Below are 24,646 nucleotides of genomic sequence, written 5' to 3'. Positions count from 1 at the left end.
CGTTCCAGCAGTATGAAAAGGTAGTCCTGGTGGACAAACAGTTATACACAGATTACTGGTTTAATGGAGTAGGTTGTAGAAATGACTGTACAGTTATTTTTTATTTATCTATTTTTTACTGAACACATTTTTTTCCTTCTTAGAACTGCATTGTTTGTTAACGTCTTGTAAGTAAGCATTTAGCTGTAAGGTCTACACCTGTTGTATTCGGCGCATGTGACAAATACATTTTGATTTGATTTGATTGGATTAACAGAATAACAGAATAACAGGAAATCGCAGAATGTATAGAGGATGTATAGGACTGTGGTCATGTAGAGTAGACAGTACCGTAGATAACCAGGGATGAGTAAAAGTGCCTAGATCGCATAATCACCTTTAGGTGTGTCTTTCACATGTTGGCCATTTAACCCTTCACTTTGTAGGTGAAAACAGAATGACCACATGATTCTAGATTATAGGTAAAGCAATGTATTGTCTTCAGTCCCCAGAAAGAGCCCTTTTCAGTTTTGCCAAGCTTTTTGCCAAGCTGTGCCCTGTTGTAGTCAAAACATTACTCACAGAGAGTTATTTGGTTTAGTTACGACTGCTTCTAACATTTTCATGAGATGTGAGATAGACTGAATTCAAAACAGCCAATTCTGCCTTAATCTCCCACGACTCTAATTAGTTCAGAAGCCTGAAGTGCATTGTAGCTGAGAAGAAAATTAGAACAATTGAAATGATTTAAAGATGAGCAAAAACCCTTCCATACTGTTGTGAAAGAGAGAATATTGTTGTAATTGGAATTAAATGGAGATAATTTAGCATGTAATCAACTGCAGAAGGCCCTGCATTGCAATACCAGAATGTTTTATTGCAGCTGAACTAATTCAGTTCGGTTCAGTGTCGATTCGTGGCTTTCAACAGCTGTTTGCAGCTGCTTTTAGTTCCGAAGGTGCTGTTATTGGTTAGACGATTATTTGACAAGTTTCACGTTTTAATGTCACGTGCACAAGTACAATGAAATGCCTTTCTTGTAAGCTCTAAACCCAACAATGCAGTAATCAATATCAATGTACCAGTACAAATAACAAGGTAAAAACAAACACACAAGATATAAAATGAGAGGAACACGAGAAAGTAAGAAGCTTTATACAGGGTCAGTCAGTTCCTGTACCATATTTACAATGTGCAGTGGAGTGATGGAGGTAGATATGTATAGGGGTACGGTGCTATATACAGGGTCAGTCAGTTCCTGTACCATATTTACAATGTGCAGTGGAGTGATGGAGGTAGATATGTATAGGGGTAAGGTGACTATATACAGGGTCAGTCAGTTCCTGTACCATATTTACAATGTGCAGTGGAGTGATGGAGGTAGATATGTATAGGGGTAAGGTGACTATATACATGGTCAGTCAGTTCCTGTACCATATTTACAATGTGCAGTGGAGTGATGGAGGTAGATATGTATAGGGGTAAGGTGACTATATACATGGTCAGTCAGTTCCTGTACCATATTTACAATGTGCAGTGGAGTGATGGAGGTAGATATGTATAGGAGTACGGTGACTATATACAGGGTCAGTCAGTTCCTGTACCATATTTACAATGTGCAGTGGAGTGATGGAGGTAGATATGCATCGGGGTACGGTGACAGGGATACTGGAGTGATGGAGGTAGATATGTATAGTGATAGAGGTAGATATGTATAGGGGTAAGGTGACAGGGATACTGGAGTGATGGAGGTAGATATGTATAGGGGTAAGGTGACTATATACAGGATATAAGATAAACAGAGTAGCAGCAGCTTGTATGTGATTGGGTGTGTGGCTGTATAGAGTCAGTATAAATGTATGTGATTGGGTGTGTGGCTGTATAGAGTCAGTATAAATGTATGTGATTGGGTGTGTGTCTGTAGAGTCAGTATTTATTTTATTTTATTTATTTCACCTTTATTTAACCAGGTAGGCTAGTTGAGAACAAGTTCTCATTTGCAACTGCGACCTGCCAAGATAAAGCATAGCAGTGTGAACAGACAACAACACAGAGTTACACATGGAGTAAACAATAAACAAGTCAATAACATGGTAGGAAAAAGAGAATCTATATACAATGTGTGCAAAAGGCATGAGGTAGGCAATAAATTGAGTAATTACAATTTAGCAGATTAACACTGGAGTGATAAATCATCAGATGATCATGTGCAAGAAGAGATACTGGTGTGCAAAAGAGCAGAAAAGTAAATAAATAAAAGCAGTATGGGGGTGAGGTAGGTAAATTGGGTGGGTAGTTTACAGATGGACTATGTACAGCTGCAGCGATCGGTTAGCTGCTCGGATAGCAGATTTTTAAAGTTGTTGAGGGAGATAAAAGTCTCCAACTTCAGAGATTTTTGCAATTCGTTCCAGTCGCAGGCAGCAGAGAACTGGAAGGAAAGGCGTCCAAATGAGGTTTTGGCTTTAGGGATGATCAGTGAGATACACCTGCTGGAGCGCGTGCTACGGGTGGGTGTAGCCATCGTGACCAGTGAACTGAGATAAGGCGGCACTTTACCTACCATAGCCTTGTAGATGACCTGGAGCCAGTGGGTCTGACGACGAACATGTAGCGAGGGCCAGCCGACTAGGGCATACAGGTCGCAGTGGTGGGTCGTATAAGGTGCTTTAGTAACAAAACGGATGGCACTGTGATAAACTGCATCCAGTTTGCTGAGTAGAGTATTGGAAGCTATTTTGTAGATGACATCGCCGAAGTCGAGGATCGGTAGGATAGTCAGTTTTACTAGGGTAAGTTTGGCGGCGTGAGTGAAGGAGGCTTTGTTCCGGAATAGAAAGCCGACTCTAGATTTGATTTTGGATTGGAGATGTTTGATATGAGTCTGGAAGGAGAGTTTGCAGTCTAGCCAGACACCTAGGTACTTATAGATGTCCACATATTCTAGGTCGGAACCGTCCAGGGTGGTGATGCTAGTCGGGCGTGCGGGTGCAGGCAGCGAACGGTTGAAAAGCATGCATTTGGTTTTACTAGCATTTAAGAGCAGTTGGAGGCCACGGAAGGAGTGTTGTATGGCATTGAAGCTCGTTTGGAGGTTAGATAGCACAGTGTCCAGGGAAGGGCCGGAAGTATACAGAATGGTGTCGTCTGCGTAGAGGTGGATCAGGGAATCGCCCGCAGCAAGAGCAACATCATTGATGTATACAGAGAAAAGAGTCGGCCCGAGAATTGAACCCTGTGGTACCCCCATAGAGACTGCCAGAGGACCGGACAACATGCCCTCCGATTTGACACACTGAACTCTGTCTGCAAAGTAGTTGGTGAACCAGGCAAGGCAGTCATTAGAAAAACCGAGGCTATTGAGTCTGCCGATAAGAATATGGTGATTGACAGAGTCGAAAGCCTTGGCCAGGTCGACGAAGACGGCTGCACAGTAATGTCTTTTATCGATGGCGGTTATGATATCGTTTAGTACCTTGAGCGTGGCTGAGGTGCACCCGTGACCGGCTCGGAAACCGGATTGCACAGCGGAGAAGGTACGGTGGGATTCGAGATGGTCAGTGATCTGTTTGTTGACTTGGCTTTCGAAGACCTTAGCTAGGCAGGGCAGGATGGATATAGGTCTGTAACAGTTTGGGTCCAGGGTGTCTCCCCCTTTGAAGAGGGGGATGACAGCGGCAGCTTTCCAATCCTTGGGGATCTCAGATGATACGAAGGAGAGGTTGAACAGGCTGGTAATAGGGGGTGCGACAATAGCGGCGGACAGTTTCAGAAATAGGGGGTCCAGATTGTCAAGCCCAGCTGATTTGTATGGGTCCAGGTTTTCCAGCTCTTTCAGAACATCTGCTATCTGGATATGGGTAAAGGAGAAGCTGGGGAGGCTTGGGCGAGTAGCAGCGGGGGGGGGCGGGGCTGTTGGCCAAGGTTGGAGTCGCCAGGTGGAAGGCATGGCCAGCCATTGAGAAATGTTTGTTGAAGTTTTCGATTATCACGGACTTATCAGTGGTGACCGTGTTATCTAGCCTCAGTGCAGTGGGCAGCTGGGAGGAGGTGCTCTTGTTTTCCATGGACTTTACAGTATCCCAGAACTTTTTGGAGTTAGAGCTACAGGATGCAAATTTCTGCTTGAAAAAGCTTGCCTTTGCTTTCCTGACTGACTGCGTGTATTGGTTCCTGACTTCCCTGAACAGTTGCATATCACGGGGGCTCTTCGATGCTATTGTATGTGTATGTATGTATAAATGTATGTGATTGGATGTGTGTCTGTAGAGTCAGTATAAATGTATGTGATTGGGTGTGTGGCTGTGTAGAGTCAGTATAAATGTATGTGATTGGGTGTGTGGCAGTATAGAGTCAGTATAAATGTATGTGATTGGGTGTGTGTCTGTATAGTCAGTATAAATGTATGTGATTGGGTGTGTGTAGAGTCAGTATAAATGTATGTGATTGGGTGTGTGGCTGTGTAGAGTCAGTATAAATGTATGTGATTGGGTGTGTGGCTGTATAGAGTCAGTATAAATGTATGTGATTGGGTGTGTGGCTGTGTAGAGTCAGTATAAATGTTTGTGATTGGGTGTGTGGCTGTGTAGTCAGTATAAATGTTTGTGATTGGGTGTGTGTCTGTGTAGAGTCAGTATAAATGTATGAGCATATTATGTGTAAGTGAGCAGATGGTGGAGTGTGTGTATAAAATATAGATAGTCTGTGTAGTCATTTTGTTAGCTTTTTAGCAGTCTTATGGCTTCTGCAATTTATATTTTATTTATCTGTTATTTTACCAGGTAAGTTGACTGAGAACACGTTCTCATTTGCAGCAACGACCTGGGGAATAGTTACAGGGGAGAGGAGGGGGGTGAATGAGCCAATTGTAAACTGGGGATTATTAGGTGACTGTGATGGTTTGAGGGCCAGATTGTGAATTTAGCCAGGACACCGGGGTTAACATCCCTACTCTTACGATAAGTGCCATGGGATCTTTAATGACCTCAGAGAGTCAGGACACCCGTTCAACGTCTCATCTGAAAGGCGGCACCCTACACAGGGCAGTGTCCCCAATCACTGCCCTGGGGCATTGGGATATTTTTTAGACCAGAGGAAAGAGTGCCTCCTACTGGCCCTCCAAAACCACTTGCGGACTGTAGCCCCTGCCACATGCGGCGGGCATCGGATCCTGAGTAGCGTGATTCCACCTTATTCCTACAGTATATTGTCCATTTTCTCGTTTGATGACTCTGCGGCGGTCATATCGAGACTTCTTGTACTCATTCCTGTCCTCGGCCTTAGCCTCAGGGTTGTCTGTGATAGCCCTGTCCTTTAGTTTAGCTCCAACCTCTGTGTTAATCCAGGGCTTTTGATTGGGGAAGCAGTGAACCTTCCTTTTGAGGACAATGTCACCGATGCATTTCCTAATGAAGCCGGTGACGGAGGTGGTTAGCTCTCACCAGGATCCCCCTTCTCTTGCCTCTGTAATGTCGGCAATTCCTATTGGGGAGCCTAAAAATGGGGACGGAATTACAGAAAAAGCCCAAGGCAGACGAGTCAAAGTCAAAGTCGGAATTGAGTAAAGTAACTGCTGATCTGATGTTCAAACTTTCTTGTCGGTTGTAAGAAATAAAAACGGATACTTTTCGTGAAAATAAACAACAAAAGAATCACAAAATACTAAAGTTGGGCCGGAGCTTGCAAAACGGCAGCCATCCAGTACGCCGCCATTTTATCTACAGATGCAAGTCTTTATAAACCACTCTGGGAGCTTGAGGAGGGACATAAGGTACTCCCAGAAGATGAACAGTTGTACGAGGGGCAATAATTTGTACTGGGCTTTTAAAACTGTCCAGTGGCAAGAGGCAGGTTGTACATCAGGCTTGATCGGTATAAAGGTTTAATGGGCCCCTTATCTGTCTGGAGACATTTGTCCAATGCTGAAGATCTTTAGACTGAGCTGGTAGTGCTGTACATGGACACATCAAAAAGGTGGTCTGACAGATTTGTCAATGATGTTATGATAACCCCCAACACCCCAATACAATTCATTTATGTTCTATTTTTCTTTCAGTTGTCATTCTTTATAAAAAAGGAAATGAACTCCCTCAAAGTTCATGAAATCATAACTTAAGATCAAACTTCGTAGCCATCGTCATGAAGCCACCTCATGAGCAATTTCAGGCCAAATATGACTATTCGAACCCAATGTAGCGTTATTAATAGACTGGAAGGGTGCCTATGAGTCTGGCGCGCAAAAACTCTGTGCTGTCAAAACTTTTCTTCTCAACTTTGGTATCCACTTACAGGCCAATTTCAAGGTCAATCAAGGAAGTAGACATTAGCACATATTACACAACGATCCCAGTTTTGGTAAAGCGTTTGGATCCCCCGCAGGGTTTTGATATAAAAGACCCTCAAATGTAGGGGATTGCTTAGTAAGGTCAGATTTGCCTAACAAAAAAGCATTGCATTTTATGTCTATCATTCCTGATGGCAGTTTCCCTTGTCACACACTGTGTCCACTGTTATGATCAGAGGAAACTCTCTTATCCATCCCCATTCAGGAGAGAAGGATAAAGGTTTGAGGTAGAACAACCTGTAATGCCAAATAAGTTGTATATCTCCTTGAGTGCTCCTGTAACTTTTATTATGTGTGTAAAACCAAATGTGAACGGAAGAAAAGGATTTGTGAGCATAAGAGCTCCATTTGCTACCACAAAGAAAAATTGTCTGTTGCCAGGCATTTCATAATTATGAACTAAGCGCCTTACGTTACATGGACATTGGATTGGAGAAGGCCCCACGTAGAGGAGGAGATAGGGATAAATGACTTCTCCAAAGCCAGTCATATTGGATATAGTGCCCCAGCAGATCTCAATGAGGAATGTTCCCTTTTCTTGTTTTTTTGTAGAAGGCTATAGCGGGCTTGCTGTTGATGTACGATGCCTCCTGGCGGCCATGTTGGAAGAACGCTGCATTAATTCTTCTGACAACAACAGCCTAGTGACTATCCCACACTGCATGATAACAGTGCCTAAAACTAGTTGATTCATCACCACGGTTATTTTCTGTAGAGTATTTGGCTGCTCTAACAAAGCAGGGAAGACAACGGGAAAGAAATATGTTTACAGATTCCCTGCAATCATAAAACACCATTGGTGACACCAATGAGATAAAATCAAATCAAATGTTATTTGTCACATGCGCCGAATACAACAGGTGTAGTTTGATTAATTGTTCAGCAGTCGTATGGCTTGGGGGTAGAAGCTGTTAAGGAGCCTTTTGGTCCTAGACTTGGTGCTCCGGTACCGAGAGAACAGTTTATGACTTGGGTGACTGGAGTCTTTGACAATTTTTTTGGTAATAGTGGTTGTGTGTAAGGACTGACGCTAGAGTCGAGAAGCAGGTAAGGGGAGTCAACATTTAATTGGAACAGACATGGAACAGGACAGGAATAACGTCAGAACCGGGTAATACACAGACGTAAGACAATTAATGCAGAAGCCGGGAACGGAGCTGGGGAACAGACAGATATAGGGAAGGTAATAAAACAGGTGATTGTGTCCAGGTGAGTCCAATGAATCGCTGATGCGCGTGACGAGGGAAGGCAGGTGTGCGTAATGCAGGGCAGCCTGGCGCCCTCGAGTGCCAGGGGGGAGAGAGCGGGAGCAGGCGTGACAGTTGTGTGTATGTTTTATGCTAAGGATCCCTTCTCCTGCTTCTAGACATTTCACCACCTATATTACAATGGTTGGATTTGTACCCAAAACAAATGAATGTCAGGACAAAGGCATGTACAAAATCCAGTATAATGATTAGCCTCATATACATTGTCTACTGGTATGGTTTTTAAATTGAGAACATATAACTGAACAATATCTAAACAATGTGTGAGTTAAGCTATTGTCTGCTTCAGATGCACAATGTCAAGGGGTGCATTGCAAATGCTCATAAGGCTAATGCCATCATACTGTAGGCCAGTGGTTCCCAACTCACATCTGATTCAACTTGTCAACTAATCATCAGGCCCTCAGTGAGTTGAATCAGGTATGTTTGCCCGGGGCTACAACAACGTGTGCTGTTGGAGGTACTGGAGGACCGGAGTTGGGAAACACTGCTGGAGGCCTATGGCTCCACTGGCGTTGCATGCCATTATCAGCTGCAAAATGGGTTCACATGGCTGATATCCTGAAAAAAATTGTGACAATCAAATAAAACTAATTGGAGAGCTTATGACTGAACAAAAAGGTAATGTTCATTTGAGAATACAACACAGAAACACAGACAAATTAGACACAGATTCCCTTCCCCTCTTTATTGCAGGATTGTGATCTGTGATTAATCAACATCGACACCAGTTAATCTTGAATAATAGTTAAGTTAACAATTAAAACAAGTTTAAACACTTAACTTCAAAGAATCAACAATATTTCATATTCAATTCACAGTGTACAAGTAAGCTAACTCATATGTAAAAGGTTAGACATTTTAATAACACGTAGGCTGTGAATACCAGAGGTGGCCAACCTCGCTTCACGGATCACTGATCTACTGGGGGAGCAGACTTCTGTTCCAGTCCAGCAATAGCACACTTGATTGTTAACTCATTAGATTTGATACATTGAATCAGGTGTGTTCGTGCTGGGCTGGAACAGAACCCTGCACACCCAGCAGAGTTGGCTTGCTCCAGTTGTAATATGTTTATACATTGTGTGCGACTTTTAAACTGTATTTTTGTTCACAGAATTTGCATACCTAGGTACACATATAATCTATGGTATACAAGGATGTACCCTTATTCTCTTGGGACATTCTTTGGGACCTCTTCATCTTCAGACAGGGTTTGACGGCTCTCTGTATCTGAGGACAGAAAACATCACAAAGAAACAGGAAGCATTATACTCAAGTTAGACAGCCCTGAATATTATGTTGCTATATCTTTCTGTCCTCAGTTGTTCTCGCTAGGAACTGGAACTGGAGAATAGTTTCATAATGTCCTCCCACATAGGTACCTGCCCTCTCCCTTCTCTGACAGCTGGAACTGCTAGCTAATCCTTTCACACTCTTCCATGGCTGTTAGCTAGCTACCTAGCTACAAATGCATTTAGAGTTACAACGATAAATACATCAAGATAGCTTACTAGCTAATATGAAGTTAGCAATCGGGTGATATTTTATTCACGTATGGAAAGTTAGCTAACTAGCCAACATTTCGTTAGCAGCTCATTTGAGTTAGCCTGCGCACTAAGTTTTTGTAGCAAGCTAGCTAGCTAATAATACATCTTTTTTTTTTTAAATCACTTTCTAAATATATTTACTTTTGAACTTTTATTTAAGTAGGCAAGTCAGTTAACAAATTATTATTTACAATGATAGCCTACTGGGGAACAGAACAACAGATGTCTACCTTGTCTGGCCCACTGGCCCAATGCTCTAACCACTAGGCTACCTGCCGAACCAGGTAGCCTTTCTTGAATAGGTTCTCCCACTGCCTCAGTTTTCTGTATCCTTAGAAAAACTAAATAATGGGCAATCTTCCCGAAGTTTCCGGTGGTAGCGAAACGCAACCAGTCATGTGGACGATTGGAGGACTTCAAACAGACAGAGTTTGGTCTTCCGACATGGCACTTGGTGTGGTTGCTAGGTGATTTGGGACGCAACTGCAAGCCATCTATAAATATATAGACCGAAGAAATACATTACTAATATTTAGGCTATAATGACATCATAGTGTACATCTTTGTAGTAGACATCATAGTAGACATCTTTGTGTGTTTTTTGTATATATTTCATCTTTCCCCCATAGCTCCCCCTGCTGGGATCTCTTAATTGGGCCAATACTGACTGTGAATCGATAGTTATGGTTACCTGTGTGTAGCCTGCATAGTTGTCCTAACATTGCCTCATATTCACGCTGAAAAAGGGCTTTTACCCCAAACGTTCGTGCAGCAATAAAAAACATGTTTATTTAAGTTTATTCACAGGAGTGCTGTCCTATTTTTATTCTTCACACTATGAGGTTGGAAAAATACTATGAAATTGTGGAAATGATAACGTCCTTTTAGTGTTTGAAAAGACTGCCTGAAATTTCAGCCTGTTTTGGTGGGATGACATCACCGGGCGGTAAATTAGTTAATAGACCAATAAGAAAGTGTTCCAAACCTCTCTGCCTATAACTCAGACCACTCCCAAACAGTCCTAGCAAAATGATTTCTTGAGAAATGGGTCTTTGCTAAGAAGTTATTTTCCTTTATTTTTGACCATTTTAATTGAAAACAATCACACTAAGGTACTTAATTGTTATCCAGAAATGATTTGATATTGAGATAAAAATGGCTGCGTTGCCCATGTGTGCATCCCATTGCTGGGATACCTGGTTGCAATGGTACCCATTTGGAGGGACTCCGGGAATGAATCAGGTCCCCACTTTTCAGCTCAGCGGGGACATTCACTTCTGCATCGGTCTCGGCTCCACACAAATCATTAGCTACGCCTTAAAGCGTCCCGCTCACTCCTTGACGCTCCCTCTCAACTAAATTGAGTCATGTGTTTATCTCAACCCCGGGTAATTTTCAGTCTGCTGAGAATCCTAGCTATTTCCAAATGGCAGTTTTTTTAAGTCTCTGTGTGAATCTGATAGATTGAGGTGAGGAGCTGTCGGGAGCAAGTCTACAGATCCATCAAACAGCTGTCAGGAGCAAGTCTACAGATCCATCAGACAGCTGCCAGGAGTGTTGATGATTCTTAAAGGAGGAAGGAGAGTCGGTCAAGGAGCGATTCGGACGAAGTGTTAAATTGTATGACAGTTGACAGTTTATTCAGAGTAAAGATATTTGGTACAGCGTGCACGGTCTCGTTCCTTTAGCTCAGAGGGAACTAGCAGAGCAGAGCCCCTAAAACAGTTTGCATAGACATTTTATACAGCACAGAAAGTAGGTTGAGTCTGGAAGTTCTGGTCCTCTGGTTGGTTCTGGACAGGTTGTTGTCTTCTCAGATTGGTCCTGATGAGCTGGGCGTCATCCTTCTGAGTCTTGTAGCAGAAGTTCTTTGTTACCAAATGTTCAGTTAAACAGGAGATTTGGTGTGTGCGTTTGTGTGTTCCTGTTTCCAAAGTCTGGTGTGTCAGTGTGGCTCATGTTGTCACAAGATATGTTGTCAGTGGTCAGCAGGGGCACTTCCTGATATTCTCAGTGAGTGGAAACATTGGGTCAGTTTCTGTAAGTTGTGTTGTCAGCTATCTGCTCTTCTGCAAGTGTGTGTAATTAGCCTCTTGTGAAAATATGGAAGTCCCATGTGTTATAACAGCTTCATCATAGTAATATGGTTATTACATTGCCAGGCGCATGTTTAAGCTAGGAATTCCTACAAATTAATAAACTGTAGCATGGAGGAATTCTTACAGGAGCAAGTCTACAGATCCATCAAACAGCTGTCAGGAGCAAGTCTACAGATCCATCAAACAGCTGTCAGGAGCAAGTCTACAGATCCATCAAACAGCTGTCAGGAGCAAGTCTACAGATCCATCAAACAGCTGTCAGGAGCAAGTCTACAGATCCATCAAACAGCTGTCAGGAGCAAGTCTACAGATCCATCAAACAGCTGTCAGGAGCAAGTCTACAGATCCATCAAACAGCTGTCAGGAGCAAGTCTACAGATCCATCAAACAGCGTCAAAGACGGGTTGGTAGTTTAGCGTGCGCAGCTATGGGGCAAAACAGATGGGATTGGCATAGAATGTTGATAACATGTAAACTATAGTTCTTCTCCAATGTTGATTGAAAACATAAATATAGTTGCACAATGAGCACTTGTTGTCTCTCAAATGCTTTTTGCAATATTAGCGTAGAGGTGACATGAGTCAAAACACCTCAAAACAAGACATGGAATAAAGAACAAGATGAAACGAGCTGAAACTAGCCACTTACGATTCCCCAACAAGGCAGTTTCTTGTTGTTGTTGCTAGCTATCTGGGCATCCACAATCACAACACACACAGCCTTCTGCCACTTTGAAGAGTGCGCATAATTTTTGTGGCGTTGTCAACTAACCCGTCTGTTAGCAACATGTATGTTGCGTAACAGGGACCGTACGCAGTGGCCATACCATCCCATTGAATCCACAAGCGCCATGCTTTACCAACTGACCTACAGAGAAGACACCAAAGAGCAACAATATATTTATCACTACTCATGTATATCCCTTGATTTTTTTATACTGTACAACTGAGGTAGTGTGCCACTACAATGAACCATATTAATGTTACTGTAAGCTGATTCAATAAAATAAGTCTATCCATCTCCAGACTAACAAAAAACATGGAATTACATTCGTGAGACTGTCCTCTACCACAGGGTTTCCCAAAGTTGTTCCTGGGGCCCCGCTTGGGTGCACATTTAGTTTTTTTTACCCCTAGCACTACACAGCTGATTCAAGTAATCAAAGCTTGATGATGAGTTGGGGGGAAAAAACTAGATGTGCACCCAAGTGGCCCCAGGACCGAGTTTGGGAAACCCTCCTCTACCAGAGCGTTATGCTTTAAACCAACAGACCACGTAATTAACTAAGCATTATGTCCCACCCCTTTAGATTTCCAGAGGAAGACGTAAGTTCTACCCTCCAGGAATTATTTTAGTTCAGAACAATGAATTTTGTCTGGTGACCAGGGGATTGGTGACCAGGGGATTGGTGACCAGGGGATTGGTGACCAGTGGATTGGTAAACAGGGGATTGGTGACCAGGGGATTGGCGACCAGTGAATTGGAGAACAGGGGATTGGTGACCAGGGGATTGGTGACCAGGGGATTGGTGACTAGTGGATTGGAGAACAGGGGATTGGTGACCAGGGGATTGGTGACCAGGGGATTGGTGACCAGTGAATTGGAGAACAGGGGATTGGTGACTAGGGGATTGGTGACCAGGGGATTGGTGACCAGTGAATTGGTGACCAGGGGATTAATGAACAGGGGATTGGTGTCCAGGGGATTGGTGTCCAGTGGATTGGTGACCAGGGGATTGGTGACCAGGGGATTGGTGACCAGGGGATTGGTGAAAAGGGGATTGGTGAAAAGGGGATTGGTGACCAGGGGATTGGTGAACAGTGGATTGGTGACCAGGGGATTGGTAAACAGGGGATTGGTAAACAGGGGATTGGTGACCAGGGGATTGGAGAACAGGGGATTGGTGACCAGTGAATTGGTGACCAGGGGATTAGTGACCAGTGGATTGGTGACCATTGGATTGGAGAACAGGGGATTGGTGACCAGGGGATTGGTGTCCAGGGGATTGGTGTCCAGGGGATTGGTGACCAGGGGATTGGTGACCAGGGGATTGGTGAACAGGGGATTGGTGAACAGGGGATTGGTGACCAGGGGATTGGTGACCAGGGGATTGGTGACCAGTGGATTGGTGACCAGAGGATTGGTGACCAGGGGATTGGTGACCAGGGGATTGTAAAGGTATTAACTTGGTAATGAAACGAACAGAAACGTTTATTTACTCAGCCACTAAGGACACCTAATCTTTTGATTAAATTGTTGGCGTAGTGCTTTATCGGCAGTAATTAGCAGGAGATGTAATTTTACTTTAAAGAGTAACTTTCATGAGGAAGCCTATAAAAGCAGGTGACAGCGTGCCAATATATTTTGCATGATATTTCCTTTACTAGATTGCTGACATTACACAAAATTCAAAAGGCAGTAAGGCACATTTCCGCATATGACAAAATTCTATGTTTCTTGCTTGTCGTTTCATACAGATCTATGTGCTTTTACGAACAACAAAAAAACATGTAAACTACTGTATGAGCATTATACGTTTATATTAGTAGCTAAATCCATAGTACAAGAAATACATGACAGTGGTGGTCATGGCAACTCGTATTTTTCCCAACTGCCATGACTGATTGGTGACGCAGTTCGCTACGACAGTTGGCTCCGTTCAATGTTTTTAAATTCTAATCCCAGATGGGGCAGAAAAAATTGTTTATCCTTTATTTACAGTATTCATCCCACATCTCTAATTCTGAAAAGTTAAAGCATACGTGTGAGTGGGGTCGCCATGGTAGTAGTTGTAGGTTTTTATACAGTACCCAAGACCAATCTGTGAGTTAATTGGACCATTGGAAAAAGAGCTACTGCATAAATATTGCAATAAATATTGGATTGAATTGATGAGTACATATTTCAAAGATTTTTAGCACCCCATGGGGGATTCGAATTTACACCACAAATGGCAATTGATGTCGGGACCTTGATGTCAGGAACTTGGTTTTGAGAGTTATCCTTTAAGAGAGACCGCAATCCCATAGAAACTAACTACACATGCAGCAGTAGTTACTATAGGGACTTGTATAAGTATTTAGCGAGCAAACAATGTTTATTCAACTTAATTGCTTACCTTAATTTTATTAAATGTTCCAATCTAGTTTAAAATTGTAATGGTATATATTGATAGAAAAAAGCCACAAAGAATACATCATGTAGCGATCTAAAAGGTTAAGGCATTGCATTTTCAGAAATGGGATTAACTACTATAATCAACGTGGTCTCAGGACAATTTGTATTATTCTGTATGTAAACCTGTAACACCCCAGTATTAAATATGAGCAGTCGTACAATATCATAAGAATTATAGGAAGTATAGTATCATACGTCTTACCCGGTCATGCAATAGCGTACAAATTGGATGAGGTAATTTATCATACATTTTAGGGGATGTATAATATTATATGTCTTTTTCTGAGACCAGTTTGCTTGTTGCCATAACAACAAGAGAGAATTGGCGGTTATTGGAACTGACAACTAAAGTTAGGATAATTTACGTCAACGTTTAGAAGAACTAAAATAACAAAGGTTCGGTGAATTTATGTAGCATTTTACTACACCCGCAATAACATCTGCTAAATATGTCCCACCTGGACAAGAGGAATACCTATGTAAGAATGCTGTTCATTGACTATAGCTCAGCATTCAACACCATAGTACCCTCCAAGCTCATCATTAAGCTCGGGGCCCTGGATCTGAACCCCGCCCTGTGCAACTGGGTCTTGGACTTCCTGATGGGCCGCCCCCAGGTGGTGAAGGTAGGAAACAACACCTCCACTTCACTGATCCTCAACACAGGGGCCCCACAAGGGTGCATGCTCAGCCCACTCCTGTACTTCCTGTTCACCCATGACTTTGTTCCACGCACGCCTCCAACTCAATCATCAAGTTTGCAGACTACACAACATTAGTAGGCCTGATTACCAGCAATGACAAGACAGCCTACAGAGAGTAGGTGAGGGCCATGGAAGAGTGGTGCCAGTAAAATAACCTCTCACTCAACGTCAACATAAACAAAGGAGCTGATCGGGGACTTCAGGAAACAGCAGAGGGAGCATGCCCCTATCCACATCGACAGGACTGCAGTGGAGAAGGTGGAAAGCTTTAAGTTCCTCAGCGTACAGATCAATTCGGTTCTGAAATGGTCCACCCACACCGACAGTGTGGTGAAAAAGGCGCAACAGCGCCTCTTCCACCTCGGGAGACTGAAGAAATTTGGCTTGGCCTCTAAAACCCTCACAAACTTTTACAGATGCACAATTGAGAGTATCCTGTCAGGCTGTACCGCCGCCTGGTACGGCAACTGCCCCGCCCTCAATCGCAGAGCTCTCCAGAGGGTGGTGTGGTCTGCCCAACACATCATCGGGGGCAAACTACCTGCACTCCAGGACACCTACAGCACCCAATGTCACAGGAAGATCATCAAGGACATCAACCACCATGGCCTGTTCACGGCCTGTTCACCCCGCTATCATTCAGAAGGCGAGGTTAGTACATGTGCATCAAAGCTGGGACCGAGAGTCTGAAAAACAGCTTCTATCACAAGGCCATCAGACTGTTAAATAGCCATCACTAGCCAGCTTCCACCCGGTTGCGTAACCCTGCACCTTAGAGGCTGCTTCCCTATATACATAGACTTGGAATCACTGGCCACTTTAATAATGGAACACTAGTCACTTTAATAACATTTAAATAATGTTTACATACTGCTTTATTCATCTCATATGTATATACTGTACTCTATTCTACTGTATTTTAGTCAATGCCACTCTGACATTGCTCAGTGTAATATTAAATATATTTCTTAATTCCATTATTTTACTTTAAGATATGTGTATTGTTGTAAATTGTTAGATACTACTGCACTGTTGGAGCTAGGAACACAAGCATTTCACTACACCCGCAATAACATCTGCTAAATATGTGTATGTGACCAATCAAATGTGATTTGATTTATGCGACAGATAACATTAGATTTGAGGTGAATTGGGTTAAGAAATTTTATTTTTTGGTTAGTGTTTTATTTTTTTACACTTGTCCCGACGCCACTCGAACATGCAACGTTTGGACTGCTAAACAGTCCCGGATTATGCCCAACTGAGTTATTCAAGATTCTGCTGTTTACACTACTTAGCTGTGGTGATAATAGACACACAGTTGAAGTATAAGCATAAAGCTAAGTTTTCTCGTCACCTGGGATGTATCCAAATCTGACCGAAATGTGTGTTTATGTCAAACACAAAGGAACCTACAGCTTGACCGAGCACACAACACACATCAAAGACAATCCTTCCCAAACACGATCCACAGTTTCTTGGACATATTTTGCAGAATACAACTATAACTCGCCTGCAGACATTTTTCTTGATATACCAGCCACTCAAAAGATTAGTGGAAACACAGATTTAGCCAAAGAAGGCTTTTAAAATGTCCTGGCGGTATGAATGGAACCCTCTTAGTGGAGGCTGCTTTTCCTTAAACAGTTGGGTTGACTTACTGTCGGTATAGTGTGGACACAGGTGGCTGTACGGGTCTAACAGGAGCATTACGCTCTCTGGGGACTGTACCTCGAGAACATGTGCACACATTGTGCCATGAAATTAGAATCCAGCTTAAGGGAGCACAGAGTCAATTGGGAAAAAGACTTATTCTCTAATGCAGGTTATACACTCGTCAAATACAAAGGGTCCTAGACAATGGAATCAGGTAACCACAAGTCAAAAACAACAGTGTAACTGCACAGAAATATGACATTTTGTAATTGATATGCAGTTGAGTTTGTCTGTTTTCTTACTGTAGTGTAGACATGGTTTGGTTGAGTACTTGAAACAACTTGGAGTCTCTCAAGAATAATGTTGTTGTGTTTTTAGCTACTATGGAAACAGGGTCAGCAGGGCTTCTGTATACTGAATATAGTATATCAAGACTTAGTGATTACACTGTACATACAGTATGGGAAATGCTGGTAACATGAATGCACTACAAATGTTCTGCTGGTTCCTCTCTAGGTTTCTTCCTAGGTTTTGGCCTTTCTAGGGAGTTTTTCCTAGCCACCGTGCTTCTACACCTGCATTGCTTGCTGTTTGGGGTTTTAGGCTGGGTTTCTGTACAGCACTTCGAGATATTAGCTGATGTACGAAGGGCTATTTAAAATAAACTTGATTTGATTTGATATTCATGTTCAGTGTTTTGGGTAGGTCACCTTTATATAGCCAGAACCTTCATATTTCTCCAACAATACATCTATTGGTGATATGAACCCATCTAAAATTACAGTTGAGTACTGTGAAAACAATTAATTTATTTTGCCAGATTGTTGATGGTTTTACGGTCTAGAATCAGGATAACAATGGGCTTTTGAAATCAATTTCAGCCTTGTAATAAGGCGAGGGACAGTCACGGTATGAGGTCACGCTGAAACGTGACTGCAACTTTCCAGTATGGCCCTATGTCCCCTTGGCAGTCATCCAGTAGACATGTGTATAGTTCATCACCCAGCCTAGATCATTCTAAACAATGAGAGACTGACTAGCACTTTCCTACTGTTTTGTCCACTCATCATCATTAGAGATGCTAGCTATATCTGATCAAACTGCTGAAGGTAACAAGAGACCAGTGGCGGTCAGTGCCATTTAAGATGAGGGAGGCCATTTTATTTTTTATGAGCATGGCCTTATTTTTATTACAGCATATTGGGGAAAGGGGATACCTAGTCAATTATACAACTGAATGCCTTGAACTGAAATATGTCAGATTTTTACCTTGTCAGATCTGGGATTCCATCCAGCAACCTTTTGGTTACTGACCCAACGCTCTAACTACTAGGCAACCTGACGCCTGTTGTTCATATTCCATTCACCCAGTTCAATGTTACATCGATAGGTTTAGGCTACTACATGATAGTCAAATTTTCAAGAGGTTGCTACAACCTAGCCTATGAATGAAAGTTTACAATGTAGGTGCACACAGGTCGAGAGAAAAGTTTGAGGTGACAAATACCGCCTTGATCATTAGACCAATAGTTGCAAACGAGAGTTTGTATTGGACTAATTCAGGTACGTTTATCGCCGTTTCGTTCTGTTTGCTTCCGTTTAAGAAAAGTTTTTCAACAGAATCTGTGGACTGAATACACCCGTGATCACACACAAACACAGTTCACTTTCATAGCAGCCACGTTGTATTCCTTCTCGCATCCATGCACTCTCCTCCTCTCCCCCTTTCTCTTCGTTTGTGGACTTCAATGCACAACACATCAGCTGTATGTGACCAGTTGAAAAAAAAATTAGAAGCCAAACCATATCATAACCACTACACACAGCCTACATCGTTGTCAGCATATAAGCTAAAGTAACGTCATAATCAACATAGCTAATACATTTACATTTACATTTAAGTCATTTAGCAGACGCTCTTATCCAGAGCGACTTACAAATTGGTGCATTCACCTAATGACATCCAGTGGAACAGCCACTTTACAATAGTGCATCTAAATCTTTTATGGGGGGGGGGGGGGCAGAAGGATTGCTTTATCCTATCCTAGGTATTCCTTGAAGAGGTGGGGTTTCAGGTGTCTCCGGAAGGTGGTGATTGACTCCGCTGTCCTGGCGTCGTGAGGGAGTTTGTTCCACCATTGGGGTGCCAGAGCAGCGAACAGTTTTGACTGGGCTGAGCGGGAACTGTACTTCCTCAGTGGTAGGGAGGCGAGCAGGCCAGAGGTGGATGAACGCAGTGCCCTTGTTTGGGTGTAGGGCCTGATCAGAGCCTGAAGGTACTGAGGTGCCGTTCCCCTCACAGCTCCGTAGGCAAGCACCATGGTCTTGTAGCGGATGCGAGCTTCAACTGGAAGCCAGTGGAGAGAGCGGAGGAGCGGGGTGACGTGAGAGAACTTGGGAAGGTTGAACACCAGACGGGCTGCGGCGTTCTGGATGAGTTGTAGGGGTTTGATGGCACAGGCAGGGAGCCCAGCCAACAGCGAGTTGCAGTAATCCAGACGGGAGATGACAAGTGCCTGGATTAGGACCTGCGCCGCTTCCTGTGTGAGGCAGGGTCGTACTCTGCGGATGTTGTAGAGCATGAACCTACAGGAACGGGCCACCGCCTTGATGTTAGTTGAGAACGACAGGGTGTTGTCCAGGATCACGCCAAGGTTCTTAGCGCTCTGGGAGGAGGACACAATGGAGTTGTCAACCGTGATGGCGAGATCATGGAACGGGCAGTCCTTCCCCGGGAGGAAGAGCAGCTCCGTCTTGCCGAGGTTCAGCTTGAGATGGTGATCCGTCATCCACACTGATATGTCTGCCAGACATGCAGAGATGCGATTCGCCACCTGGTCATCAGAAGGGGGAAAGTAATAGAACTAACACGTTAGTAAACCCGCTACAATCATGCAGTAAAGTTCCAGTGTATAGTCAGTAAGCAGTTTAGCAGTTACACCGGCAGGCCCCGGTGGCAATAAATTAGTAAAACCAAAAGCTTACCTTGACTTGGAAGAGTTCCAGTGTTGTGTTGGAAAGCCAGCTAGCTAGCTAACATAGCATTCCTCTGTTTGAGCTGGGTGTTTGAGTAGGCTAAACTATCTAGCTGCATTTGCTAGCTAAGTAAGTGAAACTGGAAAACAAATGATACACTCTATATTTCTCCCATGGTTCTCCTTAATTTTGAAGAAAGGAATTTGTTTAAAACTGTTCAACTATTGTTTCTCTTTGAGTCAACTACTCACCACATTTCATGCACTGCAGTGCTAGATAGCTGTAGCTTATACTTTCAGTACTAGATTCATTCTCTGATCCTTTGATTGGGTGAACAAGATGTCAGTTTATGCTGCAGGAGCTCTGATAGGTTGGAGGACATCCTCTTGAAGTTGTCATAATTACTGTGTAAGTCTATGGAAGGGTGTGAGAACCATGAACCTCTTAGGTTTTGTATTGAAGTCAGTGTACCCAGAGGAGGATGGAAGCTAGCTGTCCTCCGGCTACACCATGGCGCTACCCTACAGAGTGCTGTTGAGGCTACTGTAGACCTTCATTCCAAAACAGTGTGTTTTAATCAATTATTTGGTGACATTTGAATATATTTAGTATAGAGTCTAAAAAGGATAACCTTTAAATGTGTAAATGTTTTTGTTTTTATGAAATTCACTGAGCAGGATGGTCCTTCCTCCTCTGAGTAGCCTCCACTGCAAGAGACCATGCTTCTCTGTGTATAGTAACCCCTCCATAGCCATTGTCATAGTCTTGTGGGTATGTTTTCAATCAATGTTGCTGTTTTTTCCTAGATAGCTCACCATAGCCTATTATATAATTCCATCATCATAAAGTAAAGTTGGTAAGATGCCCTAGAGGGCAAAAACATTGACTGAACTAATTGTCCTGACACGAGTCATTGTTGATTTCACTTGTTATAGGGGAGAGACTCTAGGGCTGCAGATAAGACTGTTGCCATGGTCCTGAAGGAGATACCCAGTAAGGCGTCTTCAGAAGTGAAACCCCTCCTCACGGTGACAACCAAGGTGGGCAGAACCATCGCAACCCCTCCGAACATCCCCTATCCCCTCTCACCCCCTCAACTGAATTTTCCTCCTATTTTTGGTGATGATAAAATCAATGGCAAGGCTTTGAGCATCCCATATCTACCCTCCACTCTTGAGCCTAACTCGACCCCTTCTCACATATGAATAACCTCATGACAGCAAAAAGCAACAACATTGATTTTATTAAATTTTTCAGCTGCTCTATGTGGTATAAAATGCATGTTACATTCCAAATCACCAACTAATAACCAGCCAGTATTTCAGCTGTAGCCAGGAATGACATTTTATCTAAATGCCATTTCATTGATGTATTTAAATGATATGCGATGTAACTTGTACCTTACTTAAATATGTTGTTGCAGCAGCAACACCTTATCAATCTAGTGCAGGAATTGTTAGTGAGAGTTCCTCAGGTGTACCTTAGTGGGCTTTTACTGTAACATTACCAAGTGAATCTACCCAATCAGGTAGTCTTAGCAGGATGACGTCACATTACTAAGTGAATCTACCCAATCAGGTAGTCTTAGCAGAATGATGTCACATTACTAAGTGAATCTACCCAATCAGGTAGTCTTAGCATAATTAGAAATTAGGTTCTATATAGCATCCAATGCAGTTTAGGAAAAAGCAGATTTTTACACCTCATAAGCAGCTAAACTTTCCTAATGTGTATGCATTTCCATAATGCATTACCTTGCAGCATGGCATTAGGCTAGGACATAATTAAGCCATCTATTCTTGTAGATGTAGTTGATTGTCAGTGTGCTTTTCGGTGTTGCTTTGAAGCAATATGTGGATCGTATGGTTATAGCAGATGTTATTGTACGCTTCTGTTTTCTGTGCTTGATATAAATGAAAGGTGCTTGATGTGTGTGTGTGTGTGTGTGTGTGTGTGTGTGTGTGTGTGTGTGTGTGTGTGTGTGTGTGTGTGTGTGTGTGTGTGTGTGTGTGTGCGTGTGTGTGTATTTCTGTGCTGTGGTGACAGTATAGTGATGGTCTGATGTTAAAGTTATAAAATGGGCTCTGTAGGCTTCAATATGCTAAGTTGTTTCATAAAATTCCATAATGCGTTTTTTAAATAATTATATATTGAAGAGAAGGATTTTGATATTTTTATTTTTAATCCCAACCAGCAATGCAATCTATTGCGCTACACAACAAACAAACAAAGCCTCTCTCTGTCCTTTTTACTTCTGTGAGTTAACTTTTCATTCTTTAAAATTGTTTAAAACAGCTGCCATTTTTAGCTTCCAGAGCGTTAAATAAAGCCAACATTTTTGCTGTCTCATTCTGTAATCGGACTGGGATCTGGTGCATATCTGGACGTAGATTAGCAACTACCTAAAAAAACAGACGTGTGCATTAAATGAGCAGGAAACTGCCTACCTTCACTAGTCTGAGAAGTAAATGGAAAGATGTGACTAGACTGCTCACAAACATGACACAACATATGCCATGTCACAAAGTAGGATGCAACATCTTAATCAATCTAAAAAAAGGGGCAGAGGGTGAATTTGTACATTTTATGAAAGTAGTTCCGCAGTCCTTCCACAAGGTCAGAGAAAGTAGATCCTCAGTCCTTCCACAAGGTCAGAGAAAGTAGTTCCGCAGTCCTTCCACAAGGTCAGAGAAAGTAGTTCCTCAGTCCTTCCACAAGGTCAGTGAAAGTAGATCCTCAGTCCTTTCACAAGGTCAGTGAAAGGGAGTTCCTCAGTCCTTCCACAAGGTCAGTGAAAGTAGATCCTCAGTCCTTCCACAAGGTCAGAGAAAGTAGATCCTCAGTCCTTCCACAAGGTCAGAGAAAGTAGTTCCTCAGTCCTTCCACAAGGTCAGAGAAAGTAGTTCCGCAGTCCTTCCACAAAGTCCGTGATAAAGATTTGGCCTTTACAGCAATGCCCTTAGTATTCCCTTTCTAGATACTCCGGTGTTCAGGAGAGGAGCTGAATGCTGCTTTCCTCAGACAAACACAGAGGTCTATTCTATTCTGCATACTGGCAGCACCATTCTCTTCAGATGACCTACAGTGACACGGATCAATTGCCAATAGAAGACTGTTTCTAACTTTGTAGCATCGGTAAATAATGCATTTATTAGATGCCTTCCATAAGAGTACGCCCCCAATGTGTTCTTGAGCTCAAACACTGTCACACACACACACGTTTACTATCATACACCCCCCCCCCCCCCCCCCCACACACACACACACACACACACACACACGTTCACTATCACACACGCATGCACCGCACACGCACGCATGCACAAAGTAGTCAAAAGGCCCTAAAAGGTCACAGAGATTCCAGTCCAATAAAAAGTACATTTCAAATAGCAGACATAGGACAAAAACACAAATAGGGTAGTAGATTACACAAGGCAATATATCATTCAATACACTCATGGAAAGCTAACGGTCACATATACCCATGCTAGACAATAGGCAAATAGCTAACTGTCACATACTGTACAGTATATACTCACGTTAGACAATAGGTAAATAGCTAACTGTTACATACTCATGCTAGACAATAGGTAAATAGCTAACTGTTACATACTCACGCTAGACAATAGGTAAATAGCTAACTGTTACATACTCATGCTAGACAATAGGCAAATAGCTAACTGTCACATATATACCCATGCTAGACAATAGGCAAATAGCTAACTGTCACATACTGTACAGTATATTCTCACGCTAGACAATAGGTAAATAGCTAACTGTCACATACTCATGCTAGACAATAGGTAAATAGCTAACTGTTACATACTCACGCTAGACAATAGGTAAATAGCTAACTGTTACATACTCATGCTAGACAATAGGTAAATAGCTAACTGTTACATACTCATGCTAGACAATAGGTAAATAGCTAACTGTTACATACTCACGCTAGACAATAGGCAAATAGCTAACTGTCACATACTCATGCTAGACAATAGGTAAATAGCTAACTGTCACATACTCATGCTAGACAATAGGCAAATAGCTAACTGTCACATACTCATGCTAGACAATAGGTAAATAGCTAACTGTCACATACTCATGCTAGACAATAGGTAAATAGCTAACTGTCACATACTCATGCTAGACAACAGGCAAATAGCTAATTGTCACATACTCATGCTAGACAATAGGCAAATAGCTAACTGTCACATATATACCCATGCTAGACAATAGGCAAATAGCTAACTGTCACATACTGTACAGTATATTCTCACGCTAGACAATAGGTAAATAGCTAACTGTCACATACTCATGCTAGACAATAGATAAATAGCTAACTGTCACATACTCATGCTAGACAATAGATAAATAGCTAACTGTCACATACTGTATATTCTCATGCTAGACAATAGGTAAATAGCTAACTGTCACATACTCATGCCAGACAATAGGCAAATAGCTAACTGTCACATACTGTATATTCTCATGCTAGACAATAGGTAAATAGCTAACTGTTACATACTCATGCTAGACAATAGGTAAATAGCTAACTGTCACATACATACCCATGCTAGAAAATAGGCAAATATCTAACTGTCATATACTGTATATTCTCACGCTAGACAATAGGTAAATAGCTAACTGTCACATACTGTACAGTATATTCTCATGCTAGACAATAGGTAAATAACTAACTGTCACATACTGTACAGTATATTCTCATGCTAGACAATAGGTAAATAACTAACTGTCACATACTCGTGCTAGACAATAGGCAAATAGCTAACTGTCACATACTGTATACACTCACGGTAGACAATTGGCAAAGTGGCCAATGGCTTACAGTGCAGTATAGCCCTTATAATCTTACAGAAATGATGAATGACTTTGG

The 24,646-nt window shown here is 42.5% G+C and overlaps 1 protein-coding gene across 4 annotated transcripts in view; it reads left to right on the top strand.

The window, feature by feature from the left end:
* Positions 1–24,646, top strand: part of LOC129867459 (PEX5-related protein-like) — a 176,096-nt gene that overhangs the window by 67,991 nt on the left and 83,459 nt on the right. For 3 of the 4 annotated variants that reach the window (XR_008761611.1, XR_008761612.1, XM_055940888.1), the window contains exon 2: positions 20,688–20,792. The exons of the other annotated variant lie outside the window; for it this stretch is intronic. Coding sequence is in view for 1 of the 3 variants with exons in the window: in XM_055940888.1 (XP_055796863.1) it covers positions 20,688–20,792 (105 nt within the window). In the remaining 2 variants the exon portion in view is untranslated. The remainder of the gene's footprint in view (positions 1–20,687; positions 20,793–24,646) is intronic. 4 annotated transcript variants of the gene reach the window in all.

This window comes from Salvelinus fontinalis, chromosome 12 (assembly GCF_029448725.1).
Source record: "Salvelinus fontinalis isolate EN_2023a chromosome 12, ASM2944872v1, whole genome shotgun sequence".
Lineage (NCBI taxonomy): Eukaryota > Metazoa > Chordata > Actinopteri > Salmoniformes > Salmonidae > Salvelinus > Salvelinus fontinalis.
This window is presented reverse-complemented; position numbering and strand designations above follow the sequence as displayed.